This window comes from Lacerta agilis, chromosome 17, assembly GCF_009819535.1.
Source record: "Lacerta agilis isolate rLacAgi1 chromosome 17, rLacAgi1.pri, whole genome shotgun sequence".
NCBI classification, from domain to species: Eukaryota; Metazoa; Chordata; class Lepidosauria; order Squamata; family Lacertidae; genus Lacerta; species Lacerta agilis.
The window spans coordinates 35,319,771-35,335,960 of NC_046328.1; the positions used below are offsets into that span (position 1 = coordinate 35,319,771).

Genomic DNA, 16,190 nt, shown 5'->3' on the forward strand with positions numbered 1-16,190 from the left:
ACTGACTGGCAGCAGAGTTTCAGAGTTTCAGGCAGGAGACATTCCCAGCCCTGCCTGGAGAGATGTGGTCATGGAAGAGACACATGCCCAGTGCAAGCTGTATATTTTATCCCGCTTTAGGGCATGTGGACCATTGGTCTGGAAATAATCCAGCGTGTTTGGTATCGCTGCCAAACGATGTGTTTTCACACATTAGTTGGCCAAGCTGAATTGTGAAGGGAGACATAACCACTGGCCACTGTTTACTATATTTTACAAAGTGTCTTAAAGCTGTACGTTCCACTGCACGGGTATAGCTTTCGTTTTAAAGTTTATAGGCTATGTTGACTTTCTTGGCCAGGTAAAGGCCATGTTGGTTTTGAGCACCTGGTCCTGTGTTGTGTTTGGACAACGTAGTCAGCTCACGGGCCAGTCTACATCCCTGGAGGTGTCTTTCCTTTCTTAAAATGAGGGGGAACTGCCAGGGGTCAAGCTTTGCCCAGATAAGAACATAAGATGAGCCCTTCTGGATCATCTAGTCCAGCATCCTGTTCTCACAGCTGCTGCCCAGTTGGCTATAAGAACCCCCCCCCCCCAAGAAGTACCTGAGTTACTCTCTCCCTTCCTGCAGTCTCCAGCTACTGGTATTCAGAAGCATGATAGCTAGTAGCCATTGCATAGCCTCCCCCTCCAGGATGCTGTAACCTGACAGCCCTACCCCATTTAAAAATAATTGCAATTAATCAATGCATCATGGACATGTAAGGTGTCCTGGTTGCACTTCTCCAGGGGTAATGGGAAGGCCCATTGCTTCCCCATATCCAGGACGTTCCTGGCACTGACCAATCCGTCCTGATCCCCAGGCTAAGCCCCCCAGAGAATATTCAGAGTGAACCCTCGCTCTCCGAAGGGACCTCTCTGCTTCAGTCGGCAACAGCCTCACTTCAGTGGGAGCAGGAAGCTAGGGTGGGAGCGGTCACATGGGCGCCTCAGCTGACCTGCAAAGTGAATCGCCGGCTTTGTTCTCCCCCAGCCGTTGTTTATGTCCCAGACAAAAGGATTGTTTATCATTTCTGGGGACACAGAAAAGTCCAGCAATGAAAGGGAGCTCTGTGCCTCGCAAGTCCGGTCCCCCGATGAGACGGGCTGGAGTTTTGTTTCCTTGGCTTTTTATACAAAATATTAAACGTGTGGCGGGGGGGGGGGGCTCTTCTCCACTCTGCTGCAATGTTTGTGCAATGCGGGTGGGGTGGGAGGGAGTCTTGTTTGCAAGGCTGGTCTGCTGTTTTATACAAATCAATAGGAAACAGAGCTGTTTGCATTCTGTTTGGGCTGGGGCGGAAGAGAAGGTACGTTGAAAAGACGTTTTTCCAAGTGTTGAGCTAAAGTATCTCAAGTAGTGGATCCCAAACTTTTTTGTCCACCGTCCCCTTGGTCCCCTACACTCACCCCCAGTGCATCCTATCCTATCCTATCCTATCCTATCCTATCCTATCCTATAAAAAGCAGTAACTCAGAAAAGCAGTTTTCACGACGCACTAAGAATTCAAAACAGTAACCATTAATGGCACATTTCTTCCAGATCCAATTAAAACTACTTAGTTTAATCAATTCAGCAAAACTGATGAACTTGATCAAACGATACCAGCTTTTTCCAAGTCTGATAGTCATTTAGCAAGACGACTAGGCTTGTTTCTGCATACTCCTGCATCAATGTCTGGTTTAAAGTCACTTAGCAGGACTATGAAATCTGCTTTAACTATTTATTTATGCTTTTATCTTGTATTTTACCTTGGATCATATGAAGGATGGTGTATAAATCTAAATAATAATAATAATAATAATAATGTCATTATCTCCAGCACCCCCTTGCTGCCCCCTTGGTGTCCTTAGTGCCCACCTAGGTAATCCCACTCCCAAGGGGGCAGTGCTGCTCACTTCGGGGAACCACTTGTGTATTCTAAAGTGCATTTAAACTGTTCATATTTTTTTTTAACTGAAAACATCCAACTACAGCATAACTTGATCAGTCAGCTGATTCCACACACACTGACAGGGGTGGTAGGGGGGCCCTTCGTACAAACAGAGTAAGTCCTTTCATGCTTAAACGGTCAGAGAAGCATTTTGGACAAAGCTACAGGCCTCGGCTGGGACAAAGGCAGATTCAGCTACCTAGCGAAATGTTGCAGTGCACTTTCCCCCCTCTCTGTGAGTGATGGCCACGTGTAATGACAACAATCCAGCCAACAAAGTTTCTTCAGCCATCTTCTTTCCCAAGGTTTCAGGCAGGTGACATTCCCAGACCCACTGGGAGATGCCGGCAACCCTGGGGATTTTCTGCCCTGAGCGACAACCCTTTCCCTAAAAGGATGAGCAAGATTCCAGTCCTCATGGCATTGTATAAAGGGTAGATTTAAGCGGGGACATAGGAAACTGCCTTATACCAAAGCAGGCCATTGAGGTTCGCCTACCCAGTGTTGTCCGCACTGACTGGCAGTGCATCTCTGGGTTTTCAGAATTGGGGGATATTTCTAGAGATGCCGGAGATTGAACTTGGGGGGGCCTTCTCCGCTCGAAAAGCAGTTTACCCATCAAGTTCACGGGGTGATTTGGGGCCAGTCGCTGTCAGAGCCTCGCAAGCCAGTGTGGTATAGTGGTTAAGAGTGGTAGACTTGTAATCTGGTGAACCGGGTTCGTGTCCCCGCTCCTCCGCATGCAGCTGCTGGGTGACCTTGGGCTAGTCACACTTCTTTGAAGTCTCTCAGCCCCACTCACCTCACAGAGTGTTTGTTGTGGGGGAGGAAGGGAAAGGAGAATGTTAGCCGCTTGGAGACTCTTTCGGGTAGTGAAAAGCGGGATATCAAATCCAAACTCTTCTTCTTCTTCTTCTTTACAAAGGGGTCGTGTGTCATGCCGTAGCTCCTGTCCTCCGGTCTCCCTGCTCCAAGCTTAAAAATCTGTTGAATTTTCTTGCGGAAAATGACCGTTGTGTTTGTAGCCAAGGGATTTAGAACCATGAGGGCTAGCAGGAGAGCACTTGCTTTGCATGCGGAAGGTCCAGGTTCTCAAGGTACCGGTACATCTGGGTCTGACTGGGAGAAAACAACTTCCTAACGTCAGGGAGGGCGAGCGCACTTCCTCCTCGGGCCTAAAGGCAGGTGGCTCCATAGGGATATTTACTGCAAGAGGATGCCACAGTTTTGCCCCCTGATGCTCTGTGTGTCAGCTCAACAAAGGGAGATTATGATCCCAGCCCGGAATCGAGACAGCCAGCGACTGATGGGGAGATCATGTGAGTTCGCCGGTGGCCGCAAGTCACCACAAGGGAAGGAGTGCGATAAAGAGGATAAGTGAAAGGGGATAAACACGCGCGAACAGATGGCCGCCCCATACGCGAAGATGCTCAAGGAGGGGAGGAAGCGAGGCCTTTTGTAGGGGCCGGTGGTGCTGATCTTGTCACAGCTGCATGTGGAATCGGACAGCGGGGCTTGGAGTGGGATGGCCTTGCTCTGCGCTTCATTTTTGCGACCAAAGTCAGAATTCGTAGACAGAGGCTCCTGGTTGGAGCCGTAAGGATGAGCGGAGACTGCCATATACTGAGCCCGGACACTTACGAACATCAGGCGTCGCTGGCTCAGACCAAGCCCATCTAGCCCAGCATCCTGTTCCCACAGTGCCCAACCAGATTCCTGTGGATTCAAGCTCGGAATCCCTCTCCCCTCCTGCAGTTCCCATCCACTGATACTCAGAAGCGTTAGTAGCCATCGATAGCCCTCTTCTCCTTGAATGCGTCTCGTCCATCCCATTATCGCCTCCAAGCACCTGTTCAGCCCTCGGGCAGCCCACGTACACCATTACGCAATTTTACGACATCTAGGGCATCCATTGTTCGGGTAAAATCCACGCGTCACATCCGCACTGCACATTTTAACATCGCATTTAAAGCACATGTCTTTCGCTCAAATAATCTTGGGAATTGCCGAATGCCTCTCACAAAGGCACAATTATACATTATGATACAGCTTCCGGAGAACGCTGAAGAAAAGGAAACCGGAGGAAAAGGAGAGAAGAGAAGAGGGAGTGGGGAAAAAATAAAAAGGAATGTTCTGTCAGTTGCGTAAAAGAGATTATTCAAAATATTCTCTCTAGAAAGACATCCAACTGATCTACTTTCTGCTAGGCAATGTTTTTTCCAATCTTCCAATCCAAATGTCTCAGGTTAATTCATTTTCCTTTTTACACAAGAAGTCCAAAAGGAACCAAATCCCCCCCCGCCCCCCCGTGAATCGCTGGAAGTGCAACAAGCTGGCTTATAAACAGAGGCTGTGTTAATCTGGTCCATAATTGCATTTTGTCGGGGGTTTTCCCCCCCAGGGAGCCTAGTGTGATTTAAAATGCTTTAATCGTATCCGGAAAGGGCTCGTCATTTTAATTGCTGCCTTGTTTCCTTGTAAATGTTTCCTTTATAGCATTGTTAGCGACGGGGTTTTCAAAGATATGGTCTCAGGGAGACTCTCCTTCCTAGCAGCCGTTTGCCATTATGCTGGGGTTCAATCTAGCAGGGCCTTTTGTTCATGCGGCAATTTGGAGCTGATTTACTGAACTAAAACTCTCACACCTGTGGGGGGGAACGGATGTGATATTTTTAGAAATATGTAAGAAGAGTCCTGCTGGATCAGGCCAGTGGCCCCTCTAGTCCAGCATCCTGTTCTCGCAGTGACCAACCAGATGCCTGTGGGAAACCTGCAAGCAGGATTCGAACACAAGATCCCTCTCCTTTCCTTCGATTCCCAGCAACTGGGATCCAGGGGCATCGCTGCCTCTGACCGTGGAGGCAGAGCACAGCCATTGTGGCAGGGAGCCATCGACAGCCTTTATCCTCCATGAATTTCGTAGGATCACAGAATTGGAAGGGGCACCCTGAAGGTCATCTAGTCCAACCCCCTGCAAATGCAAGGATATATCGCAGCCATTCCATACAGGGATCCAACCGCCAGCCTCGGCGTTACCAGCACCACGCTCTAACCCACTAGGCTATCCAGGACGTCTGAGATATTTGTCCAGTTCTCTTTCCGACGCCGTCCAAGCTGCTGGCCGGCAGGGCCTCCTGCAGCAGTGAGTTCCATCGTGGCAGCTTGGGGGGGGGGGGAAGCAAAAACGATGGCTGTGTAAAAACCCAGCAGGACCCAGGAAGGAACTACTGTACTGTGTGCAGCAGTTTGCCCATCGCAAGATAAACAAGAGTTGCTTCAGTGGCGCAGGAGAACAGGATTTATCCATGAAACCACCTAAACCTATAAATAGCGGCGGGGAAGTGAAGGTGGCTTGGGTTTGTTACGCGCAAGCTGCCTTTTTTTCTTTCTTTTAATTCAGTCCTGCTATGCCAGGAATAGCACCTAATCCCAAAATGTTAGGAGATTAGCAAGAGGGCAGTTTCTCGAAGGCAGTGCAAATGGAAGCGCCTCCATGCAGGGAGGAGCCGAACAACTTGCCAGCGGCCAAGCAGGGGGTTGTGGGGGGGGGAGACCCCTGTCTGCTCTCAGCGGCTGTTTATTTCTGTGGGGACACGAGAATGAGGCGTGTGGTTGAGCCCTGGAGACGCAAACCGTGCCGCAGAAGGAGCAAGTCATGCCCCGGTGACGTCACTTGCTTATTTTTGGGATCTGCCCCAAGGTGGCGTTTAATCCGACGGGGACGTCTGTCTGCAGCTTCAGACATCTTGGGGGGGGGGGGGTAGGAGGACAATGTTAGCTCGCGGGTTTAATAGTTTGCCGTCCTCCCGATCTTAAACAATGCACAATCTCTGCCTGTCTATAGCTGAGCTTTTTGCGCCAGGATGAAATCGTTCAGCTTGCCGCGAACTAAGTTCTACTCAGCGTATACCCATTGAAATTAGGCAAAGGTAAAGGGACCCCTGACCGTTAGATCCAGTCGCGGACGACTCTGGGGTTGCGGCGCTCATCTCGCTTTACTGGCCAAGGGAGCTGGCGTACAGCTTCCGGGTCATGTGGCCAGCATGACTAAGCCGCTTCTGGCGAACCAGAGCAGCGCACGGAAACGCCGTTTACCTTCCCGCCGGAGTGGTACCTATTTATCTACTTGCACTTTGACGTGCTTTCGAACTGCTAGGTTGGCAGGAGCTGGGACCGAACAACGGGAGCTCACCCTGTTGCGGGGATTCGAACTGCAGACCTTCTGACCGGCAAGCCCTAGGCTCTACCCATTGAAATGAATGGACCTAAATTGCCCGTCGTGGCCATTGATTTCAGTGGTTCTAATATGAGTAGTGCCAGCACCAGACACAACCCTTATTCCTTAAGAAAACCATCAGAAGAGTCTGCTGGATCCGTCCATGTCCCACATTCTAGCCGTGCAAAACCATTTACTGAGGGCACGGAGCAAAGGCCAGTGAGAGGTGTGGCTTAGTGAGGGCCCAGAGGGCTAGATAGGGAGGTACAGAGGGCCACATTCAGCTCCCAGGATGGAGGATCCGCACCCCCGATAAATACACCCGAGAGGCAATGTGGTATAGTGGTTGGAGTGCTGGAATAAGACCTGGGAGAGCAGGGCTCACGTCTACACCCAGCCTTGTTTACTGGGTTACCTTGGGCCTGCCCTTGTCTCTTAGCCTAACCTTCCTACCTCACAGGGTTGTTGTGAGGGGAGAAGCATGTACGTCATGCTTCGAGGGAAGCTGAGCCATAAATGTGAACTATATAAACACACAAACACAAATATGTAAAGGGGGAGGAAAACAGTAATTCCAATTCCAAAATTCAACAAAGCACATTCGGTAACAATTTCATGGGACAGTTAAGATAAATCCTTGCTTGCGGACATAAACTTAGCTTGACAGCACCATTGCTGCTTGTGCCTACTCTGAAGTTAAGTCTCTCCCAGTACCAGATTTACGTATAAGCTAAATAAGCTATAGCTTAGGTCCCCACTCTATCTTAGGGCCCCCCAAAAATGTAAAGGGGGGAAAACCTGGATGTGCATTTCCAAAATATAAGATAAAAAACAAATGAAAGAAAACCTACATACAGCAAGAGTGTTTTGTTTTGTGTAGGCTCCTATGATGTAAGTCATGGGTCCCGCCTGCTAGCCTGCTCCCTAAAATATCACTGGTTTGCACATTTCTATATATAGGGTGCCTACATTCTGCATGGACTGGTTGCATGGCAACATGCGCAAATGGCTTGAGATATCTATTAGGTCCATCAATTACCATATATCTTATATCCAGCACAAAAAACAGTGACAATTTGTTGTTGACAGCTGGACACCTTCCGTAGCTTAGGGCCTCATCAAACCTAAATCTGGTCTCTCCCTGGGAAGAAAAGTACTTAATTTCCGTGTGTAAGGGAGGTAAGGTTCAGGCCAAAGGGGGCTCATCTAGTCAGAGCTGTCAACCTTCCTTTTTTTTTTTTGCATTGGGAAACAGCCATAGCTGTCAACTTTCCCTTTTTTTGCAATGGGAAACGGCGCTGAAATAAGGGGATTTCCCACAAAAAAGGGAAAGTTGACAGCTATGCATCTAGTCCCCGCATCCTGTTCTCACCAGATGCCCCCATGGGAAACCCACCGGCAGGATCCGAACCCAAGACCAGCCTCTTCTCCTGGGGTTTTCAGCTGAGCATAGTATCTCCCAAGCAGAAAAAAAGGAAGAAAAGGAAACTCGCTCAGCGACTCCTCCGGTCTGAAAGCGCCATCTCTCGGCGCGCTGCGGAAACACCGAATGAGGTTTTGCTCCTTTCCAAACCAGCCTTTGCAGCGGCAGCCCGGGAGGCGGCGGCAGCTGGGCGGAGGCTTCTGGGAGATGTAGTCTCCCTCTCCCTGCAGCTGCAGCCGAGTCAGCTGGAGAACTACAGCTCCCAGGTTTGCAAGAGCCAAGAGAGAGGAAGCGAAATTGGGTAGCTTCCCGGCTTGGTGCAAGGAAGAAAGGAGGAAGAGGAAAAAGAAAAAAGGGGGGGGGGGTGTCCTGTTTAGTTGCATTTCGTTGCAAAAAAAATTAAGGGGCGTCGGAGGCGTTTGTACCGAGAGGGAAAATGAACGTGGTGTTTGCAGTCAAGCAGTACATCGCCAAGATGATCGAGGAAAGCGGGACAGGCATGAAGGTGCTTCTGATGGACAAAGAGACGGTGAGCTCGGAAAGGGGGAGGGAGGAACGGAAGAACCTGCCAGGTATCCTTGCTTCCATCCAGCCCAGTGTTGCCAGCAATGGCTGGCAGCAGCAGCAGCAGCAGCAGCAGCAGCAGCAGCAGCGGCGGCTCTCCGGGGTTTCAGGGCAGGGGTAATTCCCCCAGCTCTTCAGGGAACCAGCCGGGGATATTTTGCATGCGAAACGGGGGCTCTGGCACTCAGATCCAGCCCGTCCCCTAAAACTAAAATCAAGATCCCAGTCCTCAGGGGGGTTCTAAACGGACTGATTTGAACAGGTGAGCAGGTGAAGGTGACTTGTACTGAGATCATTGGCCCATGGGGGCTCAGTAATGTCTTCACCGTCTGGCAGTGGCTGCCCAGAGCTTCAGGGAGGAGAAGCCACTGGAATTCGAACCCAGGATCTTCTGGATGGAATTCAGGGTGACAGGCAAAGTTCTCTGGTGATTCTATGTTGCAGCTGTTGGTTGGGGCTTTGCTAAAAGTGATGTCTGCAGGCTTGCAACATCCCACTTAATTCGCTGCACTGACCTGTTGTCTTTTCTCATTTCAATTGGGCACAATGCGTGTGGGATCTTTCTTTCCCATGAGTGCAGGGCGTTGGACTTGATGGCCTTTGGGGCGGGGGTGTCCCTTCTAACTCGGCAGTTTTGTAATCCGGAGACTCCCTGCTCTAATGGACCGCACTGCCCTCCTTTGGGTCTCCATGGCCCCCGAGATGGTGCTGGACTCCAGCTCGCAGCAAGCCTGACACGGCCAGGGGTGAGGGTGGGGGTTTGAGTCCTGCAACATCGGAGTCCTTCAGAGGAAGACCCTCTCTTAATAATAATAATAATAATAATAATTTTATTTATACCCCACCCATCTGGCTGGGTTTCCCAAGCCATTCTGGGCCGCTTCCAACAAAAGATTAAAATACAATAATTCATCAGATATTAAAAGCTTCCCTAAGCAGGGCTGCCTTCAGATGTCTTCTAAAACTCAGTTACAGGTGGGTAGCCGTGTTGGTCTGCCATGGTCAAAACAAAATAAAAAATTCTTTCCAGTAGCACCTTAGAGACCAACTAAGTTTGTTCTTGGTATGAGCTTTCGTGTGCATGCACACAAAAGCTCATACCAAGAACAAACTTGTTGTTGTTGTTGTTCAGTCGTTCAGTCGTGTCTGACTCTTCGTGACCCCATGGACCAGAGCACGCCAGGCACGCCTATCCTTCACTGCCTCTCGCAGTTTGGCCAAACTCATGCTAGTCGCGTCGAGAACACTGTCCAGCCATCTCATCCTCTGTCGTCCCCTTCTCCTTGTGCCCTCCATCTTTCCCTACAACAGGGTCTTTTCCAGGGAGTCTTCTCTTCTCATGAGGTGGCCAAAGTACTGGAGCCTCAACTTCAGGATCTGTCCTTCTAGTGAGCACTCAGGGCTGATTTCCTTCAGAATGGATAGGTTTGATCTTCTTGCAGTCCATGGGACTCTCAAGAGTCTCCTCCAGCACCATAATTCAAAAGCATCAATTCTTCGGCGATCAGTCTTCTTTATGGTCCAGCTCTCACTTCCGTACATTACTACCTGGAGGAGGAACTGGCAAGCCACTCCAGTATCTCTGCCAAGAAAACTCCATGGACAAAGACAACAGGCATATAAAAGAACAAACTTAGTTGGTCTCTAAGGTGCTACTGGAAAGAATTTTTTATTTTGTTCTAAAACTCAGATAGTTGTTTATCCCTTTGACGTTGATTTTTATCCACGCTGCTCGCAGACCAGTATCGTGAGCATGGTGTACACGCAGTCTGAGATCCTGCAGAAGGAGGTGTACCTCTTTGAGCGCATCGATTCAGCCAACCGTGAGAACATGAAGCACCTGAAGGCCCTCTGCTTCCTGCGGCCCACCAAGGTGAGACAAGGCACAAGGTGCCAGAGGTGGGGGAAAGTCTGGGGGAGCCATCCAGATGTTCTGGGCTCCTGCAACCATCATCTCTCCCCACCAGCCATACACGTCACTGGGAGCTTGCATGTTTATTGATTTCAAACCAGGGTGGATTTGATTTAAATCAAATCGATTTAAATCAAATCGATTTAAATCAAATTGATTTAAATCACTAGTCAGTAAGACTTGATTTGGATCATATATTTTTTAACAGAAAGACTCATTCTTGCTGGTAAAATCTTAATATTCGCAACCAGATGAAGGTTTCATTTTTGGAATAATAAATTTTCAGAGTAGTTTTTTGCAGTTACATCAAAAATCACTGATTTGGTTATACTATTTGAAACACACTGACAGAAAATTATGACATTATTGTGAGGTTTAATAAGTTAACTGTTTATATTTGGACAACTTTCCTGCTACTGTACTTTATGGGAAGGAGAAAAATAATCACTTCCTTAATAACAATTTAAACAATTTATTTAACTAAAACAATAACATTATAGCATATGTATCCATGTTTGTTAACTGATGTGGTTGAACGATTAACAAAAAAAAAAAAAACTTAGACTGAGTTTCAGCACACATGAAAAACTCAAATGCTTATTTCCTGATGAATAGTTTGTGGAGTATAATGTAACTTGAATAGAAAACTATCTTTAGAAAGATTTTTCCTCCAAAGAATTTTATTTAAAAATCCAATTTAATTTTGTTTAAAAATCCGATTTTTTGATTTATTTATTTTCATTTTTTTTAAAAAAAACATTGATTTTTATCCACCCTGTTTCAAACGCTAAGGGCGGGCGACGGCAATCAAATATATAGCTATATAAAACAACTTCAAAATTACCAGGTGTAAGATGAAATACTTTGCTTTCCGTAACTGGTTAAAGGACTTGATTTCTCGCCTCACTGTGGTTTCTGCATGGGTTGTCCTTTCAGGAAAACGTGGATTACCTCATCCAGGAGCTGCGGCGTCCGAAGTACAGCACCTATTTTATTTGTAAGTACGGAAAGCCTCTAGGTGTGTTGCGTTTTCCTGGCAGCGCGGCGTAGTGGTTAGAGCTGGACCTGGGAGAGACTAGGGTTCAAATCCCCCACTTGGTCCTGAAGTTCCCTGGGTGTCCCCTCGGGCCAGTCCCTGCCGTCTCTCAGCCTAACCTGCCTCACAGGGTTGTTGTGGAGAGTGCATGAGAAGTGGGGGAGCATCACCTTGAGCTGCTTGGAGAAGAAGGTGTCATAGAAATGCAAAAAATAAAAATAAATTCTCCCCTCACACGTTTAATAATAATAATAATAATAATAATAATATTTATTTATGCATACATACATATACAGACATACATACCCCGCCCATCTGGCTGGGTTTCCCCAGCCACTCTGGGCAGCTTCCAGCAGAATATTAAAATACAATGATTCATCAAATATTAAAAGCTTCCCTAAACAGGGCAGCCTTCTGATGTCTTCTAAAACAGGCATCCCCAACCTTCGGCCCTCTAGATGTTTTGGACTACAATTCCCATCATCCATGACCACTGGTCCTGTTAGCTAGGGATCATGGGAGTTGTAAGCCAAAACATCTGGAGGGCTGCAGGTTGGGGGTGCCTATTCTAAACGTTCGATAGTTGTTTATTTCCTTGACATCTGATGGGAGGGCGTTCCACAGGCCGCATTAACCACAAACGTTTGGTTATTTGGGGATGGCGTGAGCTGACCCAAACAGGCCTCTAGAGGTCGTCCTCGGCTTATGCAATCACCCCGATGGAGCCGAACAGCTGCTTGTTTTGCAGCAAAAGGCTGATTTTGGCCTAGCTCCTGGAAGACCTTGATGGGGAGAAAGGGAAGAGCGGATAGGGCTCACTGTGGAACAGACCCACATTCCACCCAGCGACCGTTGTTTCCCCCTTCCATCCGTCGCTTATCCGGCTGCTTTTCTCTCCCTGCCTCCTTCCAGATTTCAGCAATGTCATCAGCAAAAGCAATGTCAAGTCTCTGGCCGAGGCCGACGAGCAGGAAGTTGTTGCAGAAGTCCAGGTAAATCTACGGTCAACAAGCCACAAGTCTGGGAAGTCTCTTGGCTTCGTTTTTTTAAAATTATTTATACTTTTCAGGTTTATACATTCCACTAATTTTAAAATCGTATCGACATTTGTAAACTTGACTTCCTTCCCCCACTTTCTGCGGTTCCTTAAATTTATTTTTAACATCTTCTGCATATCCAAATTAATTTACTCATTTGTTCATCTTCTTAAAATATATACAGTCGTACCTTGGAACCCGAATGCCTTGCGAGTCGAACATTTTGGCTCCCGAACACCGCAAAACCGGAAGGGAGTGTTCCGGTTTGCGAACGTTCTTTTGGAAACCGAATGTCCGACACGGCTTCCGATTGGCTGCAGGACCTTCCTGCAGCCAATCAGAAGCCACACCTTGGTTTCCAAATGTTTAGGAAGTCGAATGGACTTCTGGAACGGATTCCATTCGACTTCCGAGGTACCACTGTACTCTTATGAAACTGCAGGTTATTACAATAATCCTGTCAATCTTCTTATCTGTTTACAATTTAACTGTAAATATTCCATAAACCGTTTCTATTCCTTTATAAAAAGTTTGTTGTGTTGATTTCTTATCCTTCCAGTAAGTTTCACCATCTCTGTGATATTTTAAATGTATTTTAAATGTATTTTAATATTTGATGGAAGCCGCCCAGAGTGGCTGGGGAGACCCAGCCACATGGGCGGGGTACAAATAATAAATTATTATTATTATTCCCACCACCCTTCTGAGTAATACCACTCCCTCACTATATTTAAGGGTCTGGTGACTTCTGTTTCAGTGCATCTGAAGAAGTGTGCATGCACACGGAAGCTCATACCAAGAACAAACTTAGTTGGTCTCTAAGGTGCTACTGGAAGGATTTTTTTAAATTTTTATTTTGTGTCGACTACGGCAGACAAACACGGCTACCTACCTGTAACTAGTATAATTTGGTGCAACTATCTAATGCAGCCCCCCAGACCCTTGAGACTCTCCCCTGGCCCTACCTCTTTAGGAAGGCAATCCTGTTCTCCTTGAAGCAGCGACAAACCCTTGAGTTGTCTGCCCGTGCTTTACACCCACCTCACTTTGCCGCACGTTGACACCGGGCCTGGTCACCGGCGTTAAATAGCTTCTCGGGCATCGCTGTGACACCGAGTCTCTCCCGCTTCTCGCCTGGCAGGAATTCTACGGAGACTACATCGCCGTGAACCCGCACGTGTTCTCTCTCAACATCTCCGTCTCCTGTCAGGTAAGGTGGCGTGAGGGGAAACCCGGCAACTTCCAGGCCTCCTCACGACTCTCAGCGCCCAAAGGGGTGTGATAACTGCGTCAAATGTCTGGTGCGGGTGGAGGCGTCAAAAGTCACCTAGCAGCAGTCTAGGCAAGATGTTTCGTTCTAGAGGAGCGAGAGAGGTTGGGTGGCCGTCTTGTCATGGGTGCGGCGCAGGGGGTTGGACCAGATGACCCTCAGGGTCCCTTCCAACGCGGGTGGCACTGTGGTCTAAACCACTGAGCCTCTTGGGCTTGCTGATCAGGTTGGCCGTTCGAATCCCCATGATGATGTGATCAGGGGCGTAGCGAGGGGGCAGGGGGCGGGCCGCCCCGGCCAGCGCCCTGGGGTGGGGGTGACACTTGAGGTGGGGGCACCACCCCCCACGATCGCCACCACTGAAAGCATCGCTCGGTGCGCGGTGGCTTGCTTGCTGGCTGGCTTAGCCAGCCGTCGGCGCCTGCTTTCCATTTTTTTTTGTTGTTAAATGGCTTTTCTCCCCGCTGCCGGGGCGGAGCTGCTGGGGCGGCCCGCAAGGAGGAGGGGTGTCACGCTTGTCACAAGGGTGACCCCCCCCCCATCCTCGCTGGCCCTCCTCGCCCCTGCGGGCGGCTCCACCCGGCAGCGGGGAGAAAAGCCCTTTAAAAAAAAAAGAAAAGGCAAGGCAAGCAGGCTGCTTGCCTTTGCTTTGCTTTTTTTTAAAGGGCTTTTTTCCCCGCTGCTGGGGCAGAGCCGCAGTGACGTTGCGTCGTGACGTCACAACGTGACACCACGATGCCCCGCCCCTAGGGGTGCCTCCGGTCGCCGCCCCGGGTACTGAGAAGGCTTCCTCCGCCCCTGGCTGTGAGCTCCCGTTGCTCAGTCCCAGCTCCTGCCAACTTAGCAGTTCGAAAGCACGCCAGTGCAAGTAGATAAATAGGTACCGCTGTGGCGGGAAGGTAGACGGTGTTTCCTTGCGCTCTGGTTTCCGTCATGGTGTCCCATTGCGCCACAAGCGGTTTAGCCATGACCCAGAAAATCTTTCTGTGGACAAATGCTGGCTCCCTCGGCCTGAAAGCGAGATGAGTGCCTCAGCCCCATAGTCCCCTTTGACTGGACTTAACTATCCAGGGGTCCCCTTACCTTTACCTTTATGGTTCTGCGGCTGCTCCAGGGGGACCGCCTAAGCAGGGTGCTGGCCGCTTTTGTTGCGTATATTTATGTTTCATTTGTATGTCACGAACCTCCCCGTGATCTTCAGGTGGCGGGGTACAAATGTAATAAATGAAACAAACCAAACAGGCCTTGCTCGGCTCTCCTTGATCTTTTCGCCGTTGTTGTTTTTTAGGGCCACAGCTGGGACCCGGCTCAGCTCTCCAGGACCACCCAAGGCTTGACCGCTCTGCTCCTGTCCCTGAAGAAATGCCCCATGATCCGCTACCAGCTCTCTTCTGAACCATCCAAGAGGCTGGCAGAGTGCGTCAAGGTTGGTTCTTGTTTAGTAAAAGTATTTATATGACACTGCCTAGTGAATTATTTGGGCGTTTGTTTTTTTTAAAGACATCATCAGGGCAGTGCACAACAAAAGGGAATGCGATAAATCGTAAAGCACTATTTGCTTAGGAAAAACCCCGGAGACTACGGGACTTAGTCCCCACAACTGCCTCATGGGCAGGGCTGTCTTTAATTCTGGGAGGCACCAGGTGCCCGCCCCTGAAGCTCGCCTGGGAGAGAAGTCCTGAGATTCAGAGTAATCTCTTTATATGGATGTGTATTTGGTGTGGATATAAAATTATATATGCAAAATCAAATACAAACCATTTCAAAGGAAAAAAAGTCTTTTGGGGTCCGCTCTGTAGGATGGGACGTGGGTGGCGCTGTGGTCTAAACCACAGAGCCTAGGGCTTGCCGATCGGAAGGTCGGCAGTTCGAATCCCCGCGACGGGGTGAGCTCCCGTTGCTCGGTCCCAGTTCCTGCCAACCTAGCAGTTCAAAGGTATGTCAAAGTGCAAGTAGATAAATAGGTACCGCTACAGCGGGAAGGTAAATGGCGTTTCCGTGCGCTGCTCTGGTTTCGCCAGAAGCGGCTTAGTCATGCTGGCCACATGACCCGGAAGCTGTGTGCCGGCTCCTTCGGCCAATAAAGCGAGATGAGCGTTGCAACCCCAGAGTCGTTCGCGACTGGACCTAATGGTCAGGGGTCCGTTTACCTTTACCTGTAGGATGCTGGACGAGATGCTGGTGCCCCCCTTGGCTTCCTCCAGCAGCATCCAGACTCTCCTGACGTTTCCTTTGATCCGCTGCTTTTTCTCGTTTGCAGAACATGTACCTAAACTTTCCTCCCCTCCATGGGTCTCTCAAGGAACTAGGGATAAGTAACATGTAATCCAGAGCGTTCCTAACCGTGTGTCACAACATGTTTTGTGTGTCAGTAGCAGTGGGCAGGTGTGTTGTCTCACACAGACGCTCCTCTCCCTCCTCCCAGGTTTAGAAACGGGTTAGTTTAACCTCTGGCTTGCTAGTAAAACTGAATTACCGTGTCACGAAGTGATGCGTGTCTAAAAAGTGTGTCGTCGACATGAAAAGTTTGGAAAGCTCTGATCCAATTGTTTGGAAGTGTTTCTCGGTGTAACACAGAGCGTTTTATTCTCGGCAGTCCTTGTGCCCCTGGAGGTCTCCGCTGTTGTGTTTCTCTATATCTTGCAAGTCACGAGATTTCTTAGGACGGCACCTTGCACTTACCTGCCTGTATCTTACTGCAAATATCTGGATAACCAGCTTCCATCATTGTAACATCCCGTGCCAGCCTTTTGTTTGGTTCGGTTTCATTTACATGTGCT

At 48.9% G+C, this 16,190-nt stretch overlaps 1 protein-coding gene across 1 annotated transcript in view; it reads left to right on the top strand.

Annotated features, from left to right (window-relative positions):
• Positions 1-7,966: 7,966 nt before the first annotated feature.
• The window catches only part of VPS45 (vacuolar protein sorting 45 homolog), a 39,480-nt gene continuing 31,256 nt past the window's right edge, over positions 7,967-16,190 (top strand). Inside the window, exons 1-6 of the mRNA XM_033135858.1 lie at positions 7,967-8,120; positions 9,894-10,028; positions 11,004-11,064; positions 12,016-12,095; positions 13,282-13,350; positions 14,699-14,836. Coding sequence (XP_032991749.1) covers positions 8,028-8,120; positions 9,894-10,028; positions 11,004-11,064; positions 12,016-12,095; positions 13,282-13,350; positions 14,699-14,836 — 576 coding nt within the window. The 5' untranslated portion in view covers positions 7,967-8,027. The remainder of the gene's footprint in view (positions 8,121-9,893; positions 10,029-11,003; positions 11,065-12,015; positions 12,096-13,281; positions 13,351-14,698; positions 14,837-16,190) is intronic.